This window comes from Pelophylax lessonae (genome assembly GCF_965119305.1).
Source record: "Pelophylax lessonae genome assembly, chromosome: 2".
Classification (NCBI taxonomy): Eukaryota; Metazoa; Chordata; class Amphibia; order Anura; family Ranidae; genus Pelophylax; species Pelophylax lessonae.
In genome coordinates, this window is record NC_138769.1 from 652,548,640 (window position 1) to 652,568,032 (window position 19,393).

Sequence of the window (19,393 nt, forward strand, 5' to 3'; positions counted from 1 at the left end):
GACAATGCCCGGCCTCATGTGGCGAGAGTATGCAGCCAGTTCCTGGAGGATGAAGGAATTGATATCATTGAATGGCCCCCACGCTCGCCTGACCTAAATCTAATAGAACACCTCTGGAACATAATTTTTCAGTCAATCCAACATCGCCAGGTTGCACCTCAGTTTGTTCAGGAGCTCAGCCCTGGTCCTGATCTGGGAGAAAATACCCCAGGACACCATCCGTCGTCTTATTAGGAGCATGCCCCAAGGTTGTCAGGCATGCATACAAGCACTTGGGGGCCATACAAACTACTGAGTACCATTTTGAGTTGTTGCAATGAAATTTCAGCAAAATGGACTAGCCTGCTGCATCATTTTCTCACTTTGATTTTCGGGGGTTCTTTGAATTCAGCCCTCTGTAGGTTGATAGTTTTCATTTCCTTCAAACGACATGGCATCCTTGTGTTCCTAACATATTAGCAAGTCCATATCGGTATAGATATCCAGCATGATGTTTTTCCACATTGAGATCTGATGTGCTTTCAAAGTGTTCCTTTTATTTTTTTTTGAGCAGTGTATAATACCATTCAAGATGACTGGCTTACTAGAGGCTCCACTGCAAAATCTCAGATTGCAGAAACCTTTCTCGTTTATTTAAATAGCAATAGGGGGTCAATTCCGACATGTTTCGTGTTGATGAGCACTTTTTTAGTATACGTTCACCTTAAAACCCGTTTCCGTTTTAATACCAGTGATGTACGTGGGGCCTCCAAGCTGCAACAGCAGCAGCAGCAGTGACATTTTCGGCGGGGGGATCGCCCAGCTGCTTTTGTAGGAAAATGGACCTGATTAATTTAAACATGTCATAGGTGACCACTGCTGGTATCTAAATTAACGAGAAAGTTGCTGCAACCTGGAATGCAGTGATTTATTTTATATTTCAATCTAATTGCCGGTGCGTTGTATTACTTTTTAAATCAGCTGGACAGGTAGATTTGGCAAAATATGAAACACTCTAGGGAGATTGCAAAGGCTTGGAGTGCGTCTAAATGCAAAATGTGCGGTGCATCGCATTCCAGTACAGTCAACAAAAGAAGAACATGTTGCATTTTTTCTGTATGCAACACATCTGGAATGCAGCAAAATGCCTCACAAATGCATCAAAAACGCACCAGACGTCCTGAACTGAGATGAAGAAAAAAAGAAGAGGAAAAGTTCACCGGAACCCAAAAAACACACCGGAATGCATCAAAAACATGCATGCAGAAATTGTGGTGCGAACTGGCCTTGAATAAAAATGCATGTAGCGCACCCTCGTGGGAGCTGCTTGTAAGTACAGCCCTATTTCCCCATTTAGAACACACACAGCCAGGTACACAGCATTTCTTTCATTCTTGCACTGGCTCAGAAAACAATCTAGGGGTTCTTTTTAGTTTTTTTTATTGGGAACGATGAACTGGAATAGGGAGAGGGCGCATGAGATACCCTGAAACAGTAGAACTGAATAACTTGAGGAATCCTCAATTTCTGGCTGCACTGCACAGAACTGCTGGATGTACTTCTCAAACTGCTGAATGTCCCACAGGATCTCTAATGCTGCTGGTAAACTATGCTCTTTCCAGAATTAAAAGCTACACGCAGCCACTTTTCCTCCAGCACTGGGGTCATCTAATCATTAGCCACAGGATCATCGGTTGCCTCCTCCTGCCGATATCCACCAGGCTTTTCCTAGTGAGGGAGATGTAGGCTCACACCACCATAGGACAGCTGTACTCTTTCCCACCAACTTCCTCCTGGCTCTCTCCAGTAAGCATTCCAAAGATAACTTGATCACTGGACGCGGATTTTTAAACCCCCCCCCCAGTTAAGCCTAGCTGGAACATCAGTGTCCTCCTCAAGGCTTCTTCTGGGTCCCTGCACCAGGGGGCAGAGCCCCCTCACACAGGGATCCTCCTGCAGGACTGAAACCACTGAACACTGCACTTGCTGCCTAGGCCTCCGACTAATTATGAGCTCTCTCTCCACCTTCTGGGCGCACCTCCCCAGGGATTGGCTGGAGTTCCATAAATATTCAGGCTGCATGCCCTGTCTTTCCTCCCACTATACTTCTGGAATCCTCTAGAAGACAGGGGAAAGTAACAGAGCTGCAGCCTGTGAAACACTGACCAGCTGTAAATATTAAACCCCTGCTCTATGGGTTACGAGGGAGCCAAACTAAATTTATTTCATAGCAGCCTGCCCTCTACACTAGGGGGGCACTACACATATGTAACATTTTTGTTATTGTTTTTTTATTATTTTTAGTAGAAAATACAATAAAGGAACATTCATATATATATATATATATATATATATATATATATATATATATATAATATACTAGATGATATTTATGCTTACTGTTAAATAAAATGGTGGTCTGTGAATAACTGATCTTTGTCTCTCTTTAGCACAGTGTGGTCGGTGGTGAAGAATATATTACATACAGATGGGCCGCTGGGTCTCTATCATGGTCTGACTAGCACTCTGCTCAGAGAGGTCCCAGGATACTTCTTCTTCTTTGGGGGATATGAATTGGGACGCTCATTTTTTACAAAAAGTGGGGAAACGAAAGATGAATTAGGTATGATATGACTTCATACAAACAAATGGCAACCACCTCAACCTATAACTGGCCTTTGCAGCAAGGAACACATGGAAGGGCAACATGTCAAAAAAACAACAAACACAAATTCCCAGCTTACTTATCAGCTAGGCTGCAATAAAACAAACTGACCCTGTCTAACAGTTCACATTAAAAAGCAGGGGTTTAATTTGCACACATTTGCAAATATATGGGTAAGCTGCAGCGGCCACATCACGGCACCCCAGTGTACTGCAGTCCTAACTCTATAATTTTGAGAGTCTCCTGAGTTGGCGCACATAATGTATAAAATAACGGATAGATTAAGGTCAGGTATGCCTGGAGGGAGCCCACCCCTCTTTAAATGTACAGGGACGCACTGGACACCCAGTAATAGCACAATGGCAGCTAGTGCGTCTCCTTACCAATTCACCAACTGTACAAACAAATGGCAACCCCCCCCAATCTATACCTGGCCTTTGCAGCAAAGGAGCACATAGAAGGGCGATGCCAGAAGAACAAGAAAGAAAAGTTCCAAGCTCACTTACTTGCCAGCCTGCAACAAACAGAATTGACCCTGTCTTGTCCTTTAGGCTCCCTCCAGGCATACCTGCCCCTAAACTATGTATGTGTTCTCCTACTATGGAGGCTCTCAAAATTATAGTTAGGACTGCAGTACACTGGGGTTCCTTGCTGCGGCCTCTGCAGCTTACGCATATATATATGCAAATGTGTGCAAACTAAACCCCTGGTTTTTAATGTGACAGACAGTGTTAGGCAGGACAATTCGGCTTGTTGCAGGCTGGCTGGTAAGTAAGTTGGGAACATTTCTTTGTTGTTTGTTGACAAGATATGACTTAGGTAGGTTATCTTGTTCACATCCCGCATACTGCAAGTGCAGCAAAAACTTCCTTACTAATTAACTGCTTGCCGACCAGCCACCATAGTTTTACTGCGGCAGGTCAGCTCTGTCCCACGAAACGACATACCTGCACATGGCTTCGCAGGACTGCTAGCGGTGGCGCTGCCCCATTCACCACAGGGGAAGCTGATCAACGGGTCCAGCGCCTGCGATTGCCATCGAGCACCCGCGATCGCTCCCAGTGGAGAAAGAACAGCGGTCTGCCGTTGTAAACATGGCAGACCGCCGTTCTGTCAGTTATGAACACAGGGATCCTGTGTTCCTCTCATTCATGCAGCAAGCCCATCCCCCACCCAGTTAGAAAGCACCCCCTAGGGACACATTTAACGCTTTGATCACCCCTGGTGTTAACCCCTTCACTGCCAGTTTCATTAGTACAGTAATAGTGCATATTATTAGCACTGATTACTGTAGTAATTTCACTGGTCCCCCCAAAAATGTCAGGAGTCCAATCTGTCCGCCGCAATGTTGCAGTCCTCTAAAAATCGCTGATTGCCGCCATTACTAGTAAAAAAATGTATAAATAAATAAAAATGACAAAAATCTTTCCCCTAGTTTGTAGACGCGATAACTTTTGCGCAAATCAATCGATACACACTTATTGGGATTTTTTTTTACCAAAAATATGTAGCAGAAAACAAATTGGCCTAAAATGATGAAAAAATTTTATTTTTACATTTTTTTATTGGGAATGTTATATAGCAGAATGTGAAAAATAGTTTGTCAGAATTGTCGCTCTTTGTTTATAGCGCAAGAAATAAAAATCGCACAGGTGATCAAACACCAAAAGAAAGCTCTATTTTGTGGGGAAAAAAGGACATAATTTTTATTTGGGTACAGCATTGCACAAAATTAGATTTTTACATTTTGTTGGGGAATGTTATATAGCATAAAGTAAAAAATATTGTTTTTTTTTCAGAATGGTTATATATATTTTTTTTTTATAGCGCAAAAAAAAAAAAAAAAATTGCACAGGTGATCAAATACCACCAAAAGAAAGCTCTATTTGTGGGGAAAGAAGGGACATCAATTTTATTTGGGTACGACCGCGCAAATGTCAGTTAAAGTAACGCAGTGCCATATTGCACAAAATGGCCTGCTCATTATGGGGATAAATCCTTTCGGATCAGAAGTGGTTAAACTGATGTCTACAATTCACTAGATCTTTAAGAGACACTAAACTCTGGTTTAACAGGAAAAAATATAATCTATTCTTAACCACTTTAAGACCGGAAGGATTTGCCCCTTAATGACCAGGCCCTATTTTGCGATTCGGCACTGCGTTACTTTAATGGACAATTGCACGGTCGTGAGACGCTGTACCCAAATAAAATTGATGTCCTTGTTTTCCCACAAATAGAGCTTTCTTTTGGTGGTATTTGATCGCCTGTGCAATTTTTATTTTTTGCTCTATAAACAAAAAAACAGCGACAATTTTGAAAAAAAAACACAATATTTTTCACATTCTACTGAGAAAAAAAAAATCAAAATTTTTTAACATTTTAGGCAAATTTGTTTTCTGCTACATATTTTTGGTAAAAAAAAAATAGCAATAAGCGTATTTTGATTGGTTTGCGCAAAAGTTACTATTAACTACGGGAAAGATTAATGTCATTTTTATTGGGGTTTTTATTTTTACCAGTAAAGGTGGCGATCTGCGATTTTTGCGGGACTGCGACATTGCGGCAGACAGATCGGACCCCTAACTGACAATTTTGACACTTTTGGGGGGACCAGTGACATTACTACAGTAATCAGTGCTAAAAATATACACTGTTACTGTAATAATGACACTGGCAGGGAAGGGGTTAACCCTGTGGGTGATCAAGGGGTTAAATGTGAGCCTAGGGGAGTGATTCTAACTGTGGGGGGGCGTGGCTTGTGAAATTACCATAGAGACCTGTGATCCTATATAGAAGAATCCCATGGGCTCTATGACCATTCCAGGGAGAAGAACGGTCAGCTGTGTTTACAACAGCTGACCGTCGTTCTCTCTCAGCAGGGAGCGATCGCGGGTGTCAGGCGGCAATCGGAGCCGGCTGATCCATGCATCGGCTTCCCCGCTGACGAGTGGGGGTGGGAGCACGCCGCGTGCTCGCCCCCTAGCTTCCCGCATGCGACTGATGTAGGTCTACGTCGGTTTGCGCAGGATAGCCACCCTGCCGCAGTAAAAAGGGGGTGGGTGGTCGGGAAGTGGTTAACTCAAAAAAAGTACCTTCTAATGATCTCAGCCTCCTAAAAACCTTCCAATTTCTTTCTTTTTGCTGTTTTGATCTGACTTCCTGTTAGGGGGTGGCTACGTTCCTTGGCACCACTGTGTATGTAGGAAAGTAGCCACCCTCTTTTGCTCAGTCCTGAGATGGACTATGGGGTGAGTAGTGTCCATGGAGTAGTGCACACAACCACAGCTGTGCTAATAGTAAAGCGAATAACAAGGAATCAATATATGCAGATTCCCAATAGATCCCAGGGTAAATGCTGCACCTATCCACAATGTAAATATACACGGAGAAAGTGCAATCAACCTATCTACATCAATGAATAAATGTATACACAAAAATAAAATGTATCATAAAAGTGTAAACCATGAGTATTGTCAGGGGTGGGCAGAAAGGATGGCTGCCCTGGGCACTGTGGTATAATGTGAGGGGGTGGGGGACTGATTTGTGTTGAGAGGGGAAATTTGAAGGATGGCAGGGGATAAGAATTGCTCTAGCAGAGGAAATTATGGTTGTGTGTTGGTGATTTGGGAGGATTTGTGTTGGGGGGGGGGGAGCTAGTAGGAATTATTGAGGGGTATTTATTCTAGGAGGGGAAATTTGGGGGAGGGGGTTTAAGCTATTAGGGATGGTGGGGGGTACTTATCCTAAGAGCGGAAAATGGGGGGGATTTGTGCTAGTAGGGATGATAGGAGGGGACATTTTGGGGAGGGGGGATTCGGAGTGGGGGGGAGGGGATTTGCACTGGGGGGGGGGGAATTTGAGGGGTAGAGGATTTATGCTAGGAGGGGTGATTTTTTTTGGAGGGGGGGGGTATTTGGAGCTTGGGGGTGGCGGCTAAATATTTGTGCTGGCAGGGGAGATTTTAGCATGGGGGCAGATTTGTACTGGGAGGAGGGGGAATTTATGTTTATAAGGTGAGCATGCAGATTTTTTTCCGAGGGGGGGACTTTTGCTGATACACAATGCTCCTGCATCTTGGGGGGGGGACTTGGAGCTGGGGGGGGGGCTAAACATTTGTGCTGGCAGGGGAGATTTTAGCAGGGGGTAGATTTGTACTGGGAGGAGGGGAAATTTATTTTTAGTAGCATGCAGATTTTTTTTTTTTTCCGGGGGGAGGGGATTTTTGCTGATACACAATGCTCATGCATCTTGGGGGGGGGGGCTTGGAGCTTGGGGGGGCTAAATATTTGTGCTGGCAGGGGGAGATTTTAGCAGGGGGGCAGATTTGTACTGGGAGGAGGGGGAATTTATTTTTAGTAGCATGCAGATTTTTTTTCCGGGGGAAAGGGACTTTTGCTGATACACAATGCTCATGCATCTTGGGGGGTGGGGGGGGGGCACAGTTTGGTATGTTTGCCCTAAGCTCTAGATGACCTTGTCCCGGCACTGAGTATTGTTACAAACCCAAGTCTAAAAAAATGTGTTCATAAAAAGTTAAAAAAATAATATTTCCATCACAGTGACATTAAATCATCAACCAATAAACAACAGAAGTGAGAAGTGCACCGTAGCGTGCAAAGCCCAGATCTGCTGCTGCTAAGTGTGCACTGCTCCTTAAAAATTAATGGAAGTGAAGGGGAAAATGTGAGGTTTGTGAGCTCAGCAAGGATGGTACAAGGAGGCAGAACAACACAGTAAGAAACTATTTGATGAAAATAGAATATAGGGCCATTAAGTAGTAGATGCAGATGGATTATTTTTGAAGAATAAGGATAATGTTTAGTGTCTTGGGAGTTCCTAAAAAAGTGCCCTTGCAGGCGGACTTCCGGCACTGCAAGGAGTAAATGCTCTTTGGGTTTAGAGCAGGGGTAGGCAACCTTTGAGAGCTGGAGATCTACATGAACATCATGAAAACGAGTGCCCTTTTTTTTTTTTGTTAAATTAACAAGCAAAGCCTTACTACATAGTAAGGAAAACTTAGAAAAATATAATAAAACAAATGTCAATGTAAAATTATAGCCTTAGCCTACCCTAAAGTGGAGAGTATCGGTAGGCCAGTGGACATTGTGTGGGCAGTGGCAGTAGAGCAGTAGACGATATCAGTAGGGCAGAGGATGGTGTCAATAGGGCAGTGGGCAGTGTCAACCAGTAGAGCAGTGGATGGTGTTAGTAGGTCAGTGAATGGTGTCAGCATGGCAGAGGCTGGTGCCAGTTTTTTTTTTTTTTTTACAATTTTATTCTTTTTTCATCATTTTTTTTAACAGCCCTATTGCTATGATGTGGTGAAATATCAGGGGCCTAAACAGACTCCTGATTTCTTACTTTTGAGACAGAGGAGTTCGAGGAATGTGTCCTCGATATCCATCTCTGCAGCCTCAGCTGCACAGAATGAATGAACACGAAGAGCTCAGCACAGTCTCCCTGAGTCTACTACGCTTCAGTTATGAATGAACACAGTGAGTGATCGGTACCAATCACTCACTGTGTTCATTTAGAAAAGGAGGAGGCCAGTAAATTACATATTTACCAGGCCCTTCCCTGCTCTCCATCCTGAATAGATCCCTGGCAGCAGCTGGTGGAAGAAGAGGGGAAGCTGGCAGTGCTGCAAGGGGCAGGGGACCAGGGATGCACAAAAGAGGGTCCTGCAGTAGAAGGTTGGGGAACCAAGACAGGAGGGGCAATGGGGGTGGCATTTACTGGCACCGATCCCCTGTATTTTCCCCCTGCTGGCGGGAGGGAGAGGTGGAGAAGCCGTCTTTCAGCTGCTGCAGGGGGAAAATACAGGGGATCAGTTCCAGTAAATGCCACCCCTCCTGTCCAGGTTCCAGGGATCTGTAGGAAGGGACCCCATCTACTCGTCACCTGCCCATGATCGATGGGTAGATTACGATCTACTGGTTGCTGACCCCCCCCCCCCCCGCTTAGAGGATGAGAAATAAATAAGGTGTAATACCTCCCCTAAGACCATGGTTGCACAATGACATGGTACAGTGCAGGGCCAATAGCCCTAGGGACAGGACAGGGGCACAGTGGAGATCTATTGGATCACTAATGTCTCCATAAAGAGAGCCTGTCACCTGCCAATGCTATACATAGGGGACCTGTTAGCTCCCTTGTAATAGCAATACAGTTTAATAAAGAAAACACTAAAAAAAAGTGTTGAAAAAAATTATGATAAAAATAAACCCCTGTCAACCCGTACACACCTCACTGCAAACACGCAACGTAAGATATGCATGTTTATATAAACACGTGAGGTATTGTCGCAACCTTTGGAATGAAAGCAATGATTATAGGGAAATAATTCATGGTTAAAATGATAACCTGAAAAGGCTTTTAAAGTGTCGCTGATGGAGAATTTTGGGTATCAGTTTCTCACATTTTCGCAGGTGCGTCCAATTTTAAGCCATGACATGTTTGGTATCTATTTATTCACTACTACACCACAGCTACTGGTTGACAAGCAGAAGTAATGAGTAGATAGACTTTCAATGCACCTCCAGGTTTATTTTATGCCCCGTACACACGTGCAGATTGTCGGCCGAAAAGATTCGGCCGACGACCGATCGGCCGATTGTAGGCTTGTTAGTATGATGCTTCCGACAGCACACTTTCGGCCGAACAGAATCTGTCGTGCATTAAAATTTTTGTATGCCGACACCAGAACGGCCGATTGTTCGCCAGTCAGTACAGAATTCGGCCGACAGACAGCAGATTTGCAAGAATGGGCATGCTCAGAAAAGAAAAAAGACAAGGAAAGTTAACCATCACATGACATCACTTCTGCAGTCGGCTGTTGTTGGCCGACAAAATTCGTGTGCAGTCTTTTGCAGTTTTCAACAGACACGACAGCCCTGGACAAAAGACGGCCGATCGTTCGGCTGACGATCGGTACGTGTGTACGGGGCATTAGCTTTAAAACAAAACTGTTACTGGAAAAATAGGAATTCTTTTCCAAATGCACTTTATACATTACACAATATAATAAAACATTTTTGTGAACATGCATGGAAATGATTTGATAACATTTTTTTCTTCTCCCCAGGAGTTCTTCCTTTGATGATTAGTGGAGGATTCGGTGGGATCTCATTATGGTTGGTTGTATTCCCAGTGGACTGTGTTAAATCACGGATCCAAGTCCTCTCTATGACGGGGAAACAAGCAGGATTCATGAGGACGTTTGCAAGAATTTTAAGAAATGAAGGTATATTTTCTCATCATAACCCAAGTGATCAGATTGTGTTTTGTGTGTGGGCAGCAGATATATTTCCTGTACAGATCTGGCTTCACTGCACAGGGGAATGTGAATACGTTTGTTTCAGCACAGCTAATTAGGGATTAGGTTAGGGCCAGTAAGTTCATTTTTTTAATGCACGCACCTAAATGTGGCATGGTATTCATTGTTAGCATTTTCCTGGAAGAGAAAGAAGCAATGCAAGGAGCCAATAGTTGTGCTGCAGTGCTCATGTGCTAACAATAGACATGCAGAATGACCTTTCCATAGCAAAGTGACATTAGATAGCAAGCCACATTCTGACCTGGTGACGATATTCTCTGGTGTAATATGTGATAATGACTCTCCCAAATCAGGGTCACAGGCAGCAATTAAAACATCACAACATTTTTAAACTTTTCCCATCTATCCAAAACTAGAAAAAAGTTTTGGGCGGAGTTACTCCCCTCTATGTAAATTTAATATAGAACAAAGAATTTACCAATCTTTCTTCTACAGATTTTTACATTTCTTAAGAAATTGTATATACTGTATCTGAAAAGCCTTCATAATCACAAGCAAAGTCAGTGGCGTAATGAAAAAAACTTCTTTTTTTTTTTCATCTTAACCAAAATTGAAACTCTTGTTGCAAGGCAGGGGTGTCCAACTTGCAGGCCACATGAGGCCCAGGAGTGTTAAGCATGCGTCCCAGGGAACGTCTGGAGTAGGGTTGCCACCTCATCCCTTTAAGTGCCGGTTCACATTTGTGCGATGTGAATATACACTGTGTTCCCTCATCACATCCGCACCCCTGGCAGTTCACACTGCCATATGCGATACACTGGGGGTGTCAATTAACCACTTAAGCCCCGGAGGATTTGGCTGCTCAAAGACCAAGGGGTATTTTGCAATTCGGCACTGCGTAACTTTAATGGACAATTGCACGGTCGTGTGACGCTGTACCCAAATGAAATTGACATCTTTTTTTCCCACAAACAGAGCTTTCTTTTGGTGGTATTTGATCACCTGTGTGATTTTTACTTTTTGCGATATAAACAAAAAAAGAGCGTAAATTTTGGAAAAATAACAATATTTTTCAAATTTTGTTATATGAAATTCCCCCAAAAAATATAAAAATCTAAATTTTTTAACATTTTAGGCCAATTTGTTTTCTGCTACATATTTTGGTAAAAAAAAAAATCGCAATAAGCGTAATTTGATTGGTTTGCGCAAAAGTTATTGCGTTTACTAACTAAGGGAAAGATTTTTGTCATTTTTATTGTTTTTTTTTTTTTAACGAGTAATGGCGGCGATCTGCGATTTTTTTTGCGGGACTGCGACATTGCGGCGGACAGATCGGACCCTTGACTGACATTTTTGACACTTTTGGGGGTACCAGTGACATTACTACAGTAATCAGTGCTATACATATGCACTGTTATTGTAAAAATGACACTGGCAGGGAAGGGGTTAACTTTATTGGAGATGCAGGGGTTAAATGTGTCCCTAGGGGCGTGCTTCTAACTGTAAAGGGGTGTGGCTTTTGATGTAACCACAGAGACATACGATCCTACATAGCAGGATCGTATGATCTCTGCAGTTACACCAGGGAGAATGACAGACGGCTTTGTTTACATCAGCCGCCTGCCTTTCTCCCTCTGCAGCGGACGATCGCGAGAGACCGGCGGACATCGGGTCCGCCAGTCACACGCGCGGACATGTCAGGGAACGAGCGGGGGCGGGAGCGTGCCTCCGGCGGCGCGCGCTCGCCTCCTATTGGCTCGCGGGCAAGTGACGTATATACGTCACTTTGTCCAGGAGGGGCTGACCGCCGCAGTAAATGTACTTGCGGCGGTCTGCAAGTGGTTAAAAGTTAACGACACCCCCAGATCAGATCGCATATTGCAGTGCGATCTGCAAGTTTGCACAGAATCGGATCGCACTAGTGTGAACCACCATGCGATCCGATTCTGCTGTGGACCAAAAAAAGGGTCCTGTGCGAGTTAGGTGTGATTGCGGTGCAAATTCAGCCATATGGCTGTATGGCTGAATTTGCACCGCACAGAGATCGCATGTAATTTTAGGAGCAGTGGGCTCCGAATTACATGCGATCTCTGTGATTGCACAAATGTGAACCGGCACTAAACATATATTAATTACACAGGTTCTGTGGCTGATTAACCACTTGCCGACTGCTCACAGTAATCCTACTGCGGCAATGTCGGCTCTCCTGGGTCCAGCGACGTAGACCTACGTCGCTGAAGTTCATGTGATTCCGGCGGCGAGGCTTGCTCCCGCTATGTTTAGACACAGCGGGAGTCGGGCCAGAGGAGGAGAGGCGGCAATCGCCATCTCCCTTCCCCAATCATCGTGGAAACGGTGAGAAGACCCGCCTGCTTATGTAAACAAAGCAGGCGGATCTTCTCAGTGACAGACAGGAAGAGATCACAGGATTCAGCATAGCTGAACCTGCAATCTCTGTCTGTGTCACAGAACCCCCACCCCACACACGTCAGTAAGTATGAGGCATACATTTAACCCCTTGATCACCAACAGTGTTACCCCTTCCCTGCCAGTGTCATTAGTAGAGTAACAGTGCATATTGTTAGTACTGATTACTGTAGTAATATCACTTGTCCCCCCAAAAGTGTCAAAAATGTCAGTTAGAGGTCCGATCTGTCTGCCGCAATGTCGCAGTCCCGCAAAAAATCACAGACCGCCCCAATTACTAGTAAAAAAAAAAAAATAACAATAAAAACTACATAAATCTTTCCTGTAGTTAGTAAATGCGATAACTTTTGCGCAAACCAATCAAAATACACTTATTGCGATTTTTTTTACCAAAAATATGTAGCAGAAAACAAATTGGCCTAAAATGTTAAAAAATTTAGAATGTTATATAGCAGAATGTGAAAAATATTGTTTTTTTTTCTTTCAAAAATGTTGCCCTTTTTTTGTTTATAGCGCAAAAAATAAAAATCGCACAGGTGATCAAATGCCACCAAAAGAAAGCTCTATTTGTGGGGAAAAAAAGGACGTACATTTAATTTGGGTACAGCGTCACACGACCACGCAATTGTCCGTTAAAATAGCGCAGTTCCGAATCGCAAATTATCTCCTGGTCAGGAAGGGGGTAAAGTCTTCCAGTCTTAAAGTGGTTAAGGTGGTAATTAAGCTCACTTAGTGCCTTATGTGCATTATATCAGCCTCAGAACCTGTTTAATTAATATGTGTCCTGCATTAAAGTGATTGTAAACGACCACCTTGAAAAACAACCCAATCTGTTTAAAAACATGTTTGTATATACATTATAAATACCTTTTTTTATAAGTGATCACATTCCCTCTGTTCTCAGCTGCATAAGAGCTGGGGGGAGGAAGGGAAGCAGCAGCACACCGACCTTCCCAGTGAAGGGCTGTGCAGTTGGGCGTGTCAGCACAGGTCTGATCATTGGAGGTCCCAGCACAGCTAGAGAACTGACTACGGTGTGTTCTCCTGCTTAGTGTGATCAGTTTTTATTAGGAAAGCAGAGGGGCTGGCAGGAACACCAGGGATTTCACACAAAGGAAGCAAGACAAAGGGAACAGGATACTTCCTCATACAAGTACATGGTACAGCAGGCACACATCAGGAATATAAAGTTTTGGTGTAACAAACGCTTTAACTTGTGATCTGCCCGGCTTTTTCTGCTATCCTTAAAGTGTATGTTCACCTTTACAGAAAATCTGTAAGGTGAACTTACACTGTACCCCCTCCCTATCCCCCCCTGGTCCTGCTGTACCAGTGTATCGAGATCCCCTGCTGTCAGGCACCGGGACGCCGCTGCACCGGTCCGGGGGTTTTGAAATCCCGCAGCTTAAAGCGGAGTTCCACCCAAAAGTGGAACTTCCACTTTAGGGAGTCCTGACCCACCGACATGCCACATTTGGCATGTCATTTTTTGGGGGGGGAGCGGGTACCTAGTTTCGACAGGTACCCGCTCCCACTTCCGCTCGGAGCGCCGCGGCGCCCTGAGCGGAAGTTCTCCTCTCCCCCTCCCTCCCTGCAATCTTCTGGGACACGTCAGAGGTCCCAGAAGATTGCCGGCCAATCACGGCGCGCAGCGCGACTCGCGCATGCGCAGTGGGTACCCGGCTGTGAAGCCGCAAACTGTAACAGCCGGGTGCCCACAGCAGTGATGCCGGTGCCGAGGGAGAGGATCGAGGCTTCCGGCGGCCGCATTGCTGGACCGTTGGACAGGTGAGTAAATGGCTGGAACTCCGCTTTAATTACCTATCCGCACCTCTCAGTGTGTAAGGACAAGAGGCATTCTAACTGGTCAGCACTGTCACATGGACAGCGCTGACCAATCAGAATCTGTCTAGCTCATTCTGTCAGTGCTGCGAGGAGAGAGAAAGCAGGGAGGATTTTAAACCCCCGGACTTGTGCAGCACATCCTGGTGCCTGACAGCAGGGGATCACGGGGAAACTGGTACAGCGGGACCGGGGGGATGGGAACGGGGTCCAGTGTAAGTTCACAGATATTCCAGAAAGGTGAACTTACCCTTTAAGGTGGGTTGACACACTCATTTAGTTTGACCCAGCGGCATTGTCCCCCACTGTGCTCATGTATTCTGATGGGTGGGACTGCCCCACCCATCAGAACACACTGATCAGCGCTGGCAGCCACTGGCTGGCGCTTATTGGCTGTTGGTCAGATGCTGGTTTTCCAGCATGCCCATTTGACAGAAGATGGTTGTGAGACCAGCTTCTGATGGACAGGCAGCTGTACATATGGGGCGAAAGTTAGCCTGTTCCTGTTGAACCAGCCAATACTCGGATCATGTGTACCCAGCTTTATTGTAAGTATATTTTTTGTGTGACCCAAGACAATTCCTCTTCTTCCATTGTGGCCCAGGAAGGTCAAAATGTTGGGCACCCCTGTTGCAAGGGATGCCCGTAATTGGATTGGTATGGAAGGGCTGGGAAACACACTGAGATAAGCACACAAGCAGAAACTGAGATCTCTGGGGAACTTCATATAATGACGCGGTTTAGACCGCCTGTAGGTCAGTGATGGCAAACGTTGACACCCCAGATGTTTTGGAACTAATTTTCCCATAATGCTCAACTACACTGCAGAGCGCATGAGTATCATGGGAAATGTAGTTTCAAAACATCTGGGGTGCCAAGGTTTGCCATCACTGCTCTAGGTTGTCAATTGTAGTGAATTACAATGTTTCTAGTTAATATGACATGGTCAAGTAGCGATTATATATGCTATATAATATAAATCTTTTAGGAAAAAAAGCATGCGCAACTGGTGCCAGCATCTTCTACCCAGCTTCTTCCAGGTGTCAGGCTGCAGGTGTCTTCATTGGCCGGCGTGGATTAACATCACTTCTACACATGCGCAGGAGTACAGTCATTCTGTTACACAGGCTCTGTGCCAGAATGTAAACTTAGCGGCACTTGCACAGCTCAGTTTATATTCCAAGGAAGACTGCAATAAGGCAGATTGGTTTCTTTCATTGCAGAAGAGACATGAAAAGCAGGACTTTAATTATGACATAGAGGCCTGCAGATAGAACACAGCAGTGGGGGACATCCAACGTGGGAAATGGCAGAATAGGTGAGCATTAACCATTTTAGCCCCGGAGGATTTGGCTGTTCAATGACCAGGCCCTATTTTGCGAATCGGCACTGCGTGAATTTAACGGACAATTGCGCGGTCATGCAACGCTGTACCCGAATGAAATTGAAGTCCTTTTTTTCCCACAAACAGAGCTTTCTTTTGGTGGTATTTGATCACCTGTGTGATTTAAATTTTTTGCGCTATAAACAAAAAAAGCGTCAATTTTGAAAAAAATTTATTTTTCACGTTTTTTTATATGAAGTTCTCCAGAAAAATGTAAAAATCTAAATTTTTTAACATTTTAGGCCAATTTGTTTCCTGCTACATATTTTGGTAAAAAAAAAAAAAAAAATCGCAATAAGCGTATTTTGATTGGTTTGCACTAAAGTTATTGCGTTTACTAACTAAGGGAAAGATTTATGTCATTTTTATTGTTTTTTTTTTTAACTAGTAATGGCGGTGATCTGCGATTTCTTTTGCGGGACTGCGACATTGCGGCAGACAGATCGGACCCTTGACTGACATTTTTGACACTTTTGGGGGTACCAGTGACATTACTACAGTAATCAGTGCTATAAATATGCACTGTTACTGTAAAAATGACACTGGCAGGGAAGGGGTTAACTTTACTGGTGATTAAGGGGTTAAGTGTGTCCCTAGGGGGCGTGATTCTAACTGTCAGGGGGCGTGGCTTGTGAGATCATCACAGAGACGTGCAATCCTATATAGCAGGATCGCATAGCCTCTGTGATAATCTAAGGGAGAATGACAGACGGCTGTGTTTACATCAGCTGTCTGTCTTTCTCCCTCTGCTGTGGGAGATCGCGAGTGGCCAGCGGCCATCGGAGCCGCCGGTCACACGCACTGGATCCCCAGGGGACAAGCGGGGGCAGGAGCGTCCCGGCGGCGCGCACTCGCCCCCCACAGGCGCCTGAGCGACGTAGGGGTACGTCGCTTTGCCCAGCAGCGGCAGAGTGCCGCAGTATATGTACGGTGGGCGGGGCGCAAGTGGTTAAAGCAGAACTAAAGTTTAAATTAAAAAGAATGAAAACAGGCTGGGTCTTTATTGCAGAAGAGACATTTACTTTACTTTAGTTATTTTCGTATTTACTCTTCGGTAGATCTGAGCAGCCATTTTGAATGCTGAATGCTAATCATTTTTATGTCTAAAAATGTACAGATATTGTTAATCTTGTTACACTTTGATCCAGGCACTATGACGTTTGTTTAAATATATTCCTTATAGGCCACAAATTATATAAATGTATTTTGTGTGCACCAAATGCCTTTGCAAACCCAGTTATTGCCTTGTAAAAGGAGCTGTGACATCATTGCTGTTCTGCACACAGAGATAAGAGCTGTAGGAGGGGCTGCACATAGAGATAAGAGCTGTAGGAGGGGCTGCACATAGAGATAAGAGCTGTAGGAGGGGCTGCACATAGAGATAAGAGCTGTAGGAGGGGCTGCACATAGAGATAAGAGCTGTAGGAGGGGTCCAGCAGCCCCAGCACCCTTCATGCTCCCTAGAGGAAAACCACAGGAGGTGTCTGAGACAAGACTTGTCACCTGCACAAGAAGAGAGTATCAATGACTGCTGTTTATTACAGGAAGCTTTTGAGGCAAAATATTTTGCTGGAATACTGCAGAGATTTGGAAAAATACACAAAGCACACGGATATTTAAGTAGGAACACACATGCCTCTTGTATTTTAGACAACATTTGCTTTCCCCGGAGTTCAGCTTTAATTATGAGTCAAACAATACTGAACGGTCTTCCTGTTTTCCAGGTATCCTTGCTCTCTATTCCGGACTGAAGCCTACCTTAATCCGAGCTGTCCCAGCCAACGGAGCTCTTTTTGTAGCATACGAATACAGCAGAAAAATGATGATGCAGCAGTTTGAAGATTAAGTCTGGCTACAGCATCGGTTTTAGATTATCAACATGACTGGAGAAGTGAAAAATTCCACAGGAGATTTCTCAGTGTTAATGTTCTAAGTGCCATGCACTGCACTGCCAGGATGGAGATAAGGTTTATACATAGGATGACTTATATTAGTGGAACCTATTTTAAATAATTACAAGAATATGAGAGTATTTTGTAATAAATCTTTCCTTTACATATGTTGGGTATTGTCTGGCAGACTGGTATGCACTCATTACAATTGGAACTGTGTGACTAAACCCACCATCAAGTCATTTTGAATACATCCCACCTCTAAAAAAAAAAAAAAACACTGCCTAGAATACCTCTCAGTCACCTACTATTGGTAAGGAAAAGGGTAATTGCTATAAAAAAAAAAAAAAGATATACATTATTTAAAAAAAAAAATTAAGAAAATACATATAAAGGCGCATCTCAAAAAAATTGAATATCATCAAAAAGATAATTTATTTCAGTAATTCAATTCAGAAAGTGAAATGTATATATTATATAGATTCATTGCACACACGGTGATATATTTCGAGCTTTTTTTTTCTTTTCATTTCAATGATTATGGCTTACAGCTAGTGAAAACTCAAAATTCAGTATCTCCGAAAACTAGAATATTGTGAAAAAGTTCAATATTGTAGACTCATGGTGTCACACTCTAATCAGCTAATTAACTCAAAACACCTGCAAAAATGTCCTGTGCCTTTAAATGGTCTCTGGAAGACTGCTGACTTGACAGTTGTCCAGAAGACAGTAATTGACATCCTCCACAAGGAGGGTAAGTCACAAAAGGTCATTGCTAAAGAAGCTGGCTGTTCACAGAGTGCTGTATCCAAGCATATTAATGGAAAGTTGAGTGGAAGGAAAAAGTGTGGTTAAAAAAAGGTGCACAAGAACAGCAGCCTAGCGGGGATTGTGAAGCAAAGGCCATTTAACAATTTGGGGGAGATACACAAGGAGTAGACTACGGCTGGTGTCAGAACACCTTTGGGATGAATTAGATCGGAGACTGTGAGCCAGGCATTTTCGTCCAACATCAGTGCCTAACCTCACTAATGCGCTTCTGGAAGAATGGTCAAACATTCCCATAGACACACTCCTAAACCTTGTGGACAGCCTTCCCAGAAGAGGTGAAGCTGTTATAGCTGCAAAGGGTGGGCAAACTCAATATTGCACCCTACGTTCTAAAACTGGGATGCCATTAAAGTTCATGTGCCAATACTTTTGACAATATAGTATGTGTGTGTGTGTGTTTGTGTATACATACAGTATACTGTATATATATATATATATATATATATATATATATATATATATATAGTGTATATATAGAGAGAGAGAATATATACTGTACTGTATATTGAATATAATTGCAAATATGTATATTTTATATATATATATATATACTGTATATGTTTTAAATGTATGTTTATATATATATAGCTCTGCCCCTTATTAGAGGACTGCTGAGAATTGCACTTTCTGGATTCCCCTGGGTTACCCTTAGCAACTGATAGCAGACAAATAGCATTTGAAGTCCTTGGCTCAGTTGATAAGGAATCCCGGGGATGTTGGTTTTTTTGTATTTTATTTAGAACTGAACTATGCACAATTCTGAGGACACTAGCTGCAATGTGTGCGGCAAGGCTGCTGCTTCACCTTGCCACTGAAGTGAAGATAGAAAGTATGATCTTGTTTAACCACTTGCCTACAGTGCACTTTCACCCCCTTCCTGCCCAGTCCAATTTTCAGCTTTCAGCGCTCTCACACTTTGAATGACAATTGCGCGGTCATGCTACACTGCACCCATATGACATTTTTATCATTTTTTTTTCACACAAATAGAGCTTTCTTTCGGTGGTATTTAATCACCGCTGGGTTTTTTATTTCTTACAAAAAAAAGACAGAAAATTAAAAAAAAAAAAGTTTTTCTTATTTTCTGTGGGTAC

The 19,393-nt window shown here is 43.6% G+C and overlaps 1 protein-coding gene across 2 annotated transcripts in view; it reads left to right on the top strand.

The window, feature by feature from the left end:
* The window catches only part of SLC25A15 (solute carrier family 25 member 15), a 66,538-nt gene extending 48,903 nt beyond the window's left edge, over nucleotides 1-17,635 (top strand). For both annotated transcript variants that reach the window (XM_082244822.1, XM_082244821.1), the window contains exons 5-7: nucleotides 2,430-2,602; nucleotides 9,732-9,890; nucleotides 17,301-17,635. In XM_082244822.1, coding sequence (XP_082100948.1) covers nucleotides 2,430-2,602; nucleotides 9,732-9,890; nucleotides 17,301-17,422 — 454 coding nt within the window. In that variant the 3' untranslated portion in view covers nucleotides 17,423-17,635. The remainder of the gene's footprint in view (nucleotides 1-2,429; nucleotides 2,603-9,731; nucleotides 9,891-17,300) is intronic.
* Nucleotides 17,636-19,393: the final 1,758 nt, after the last annotated feature.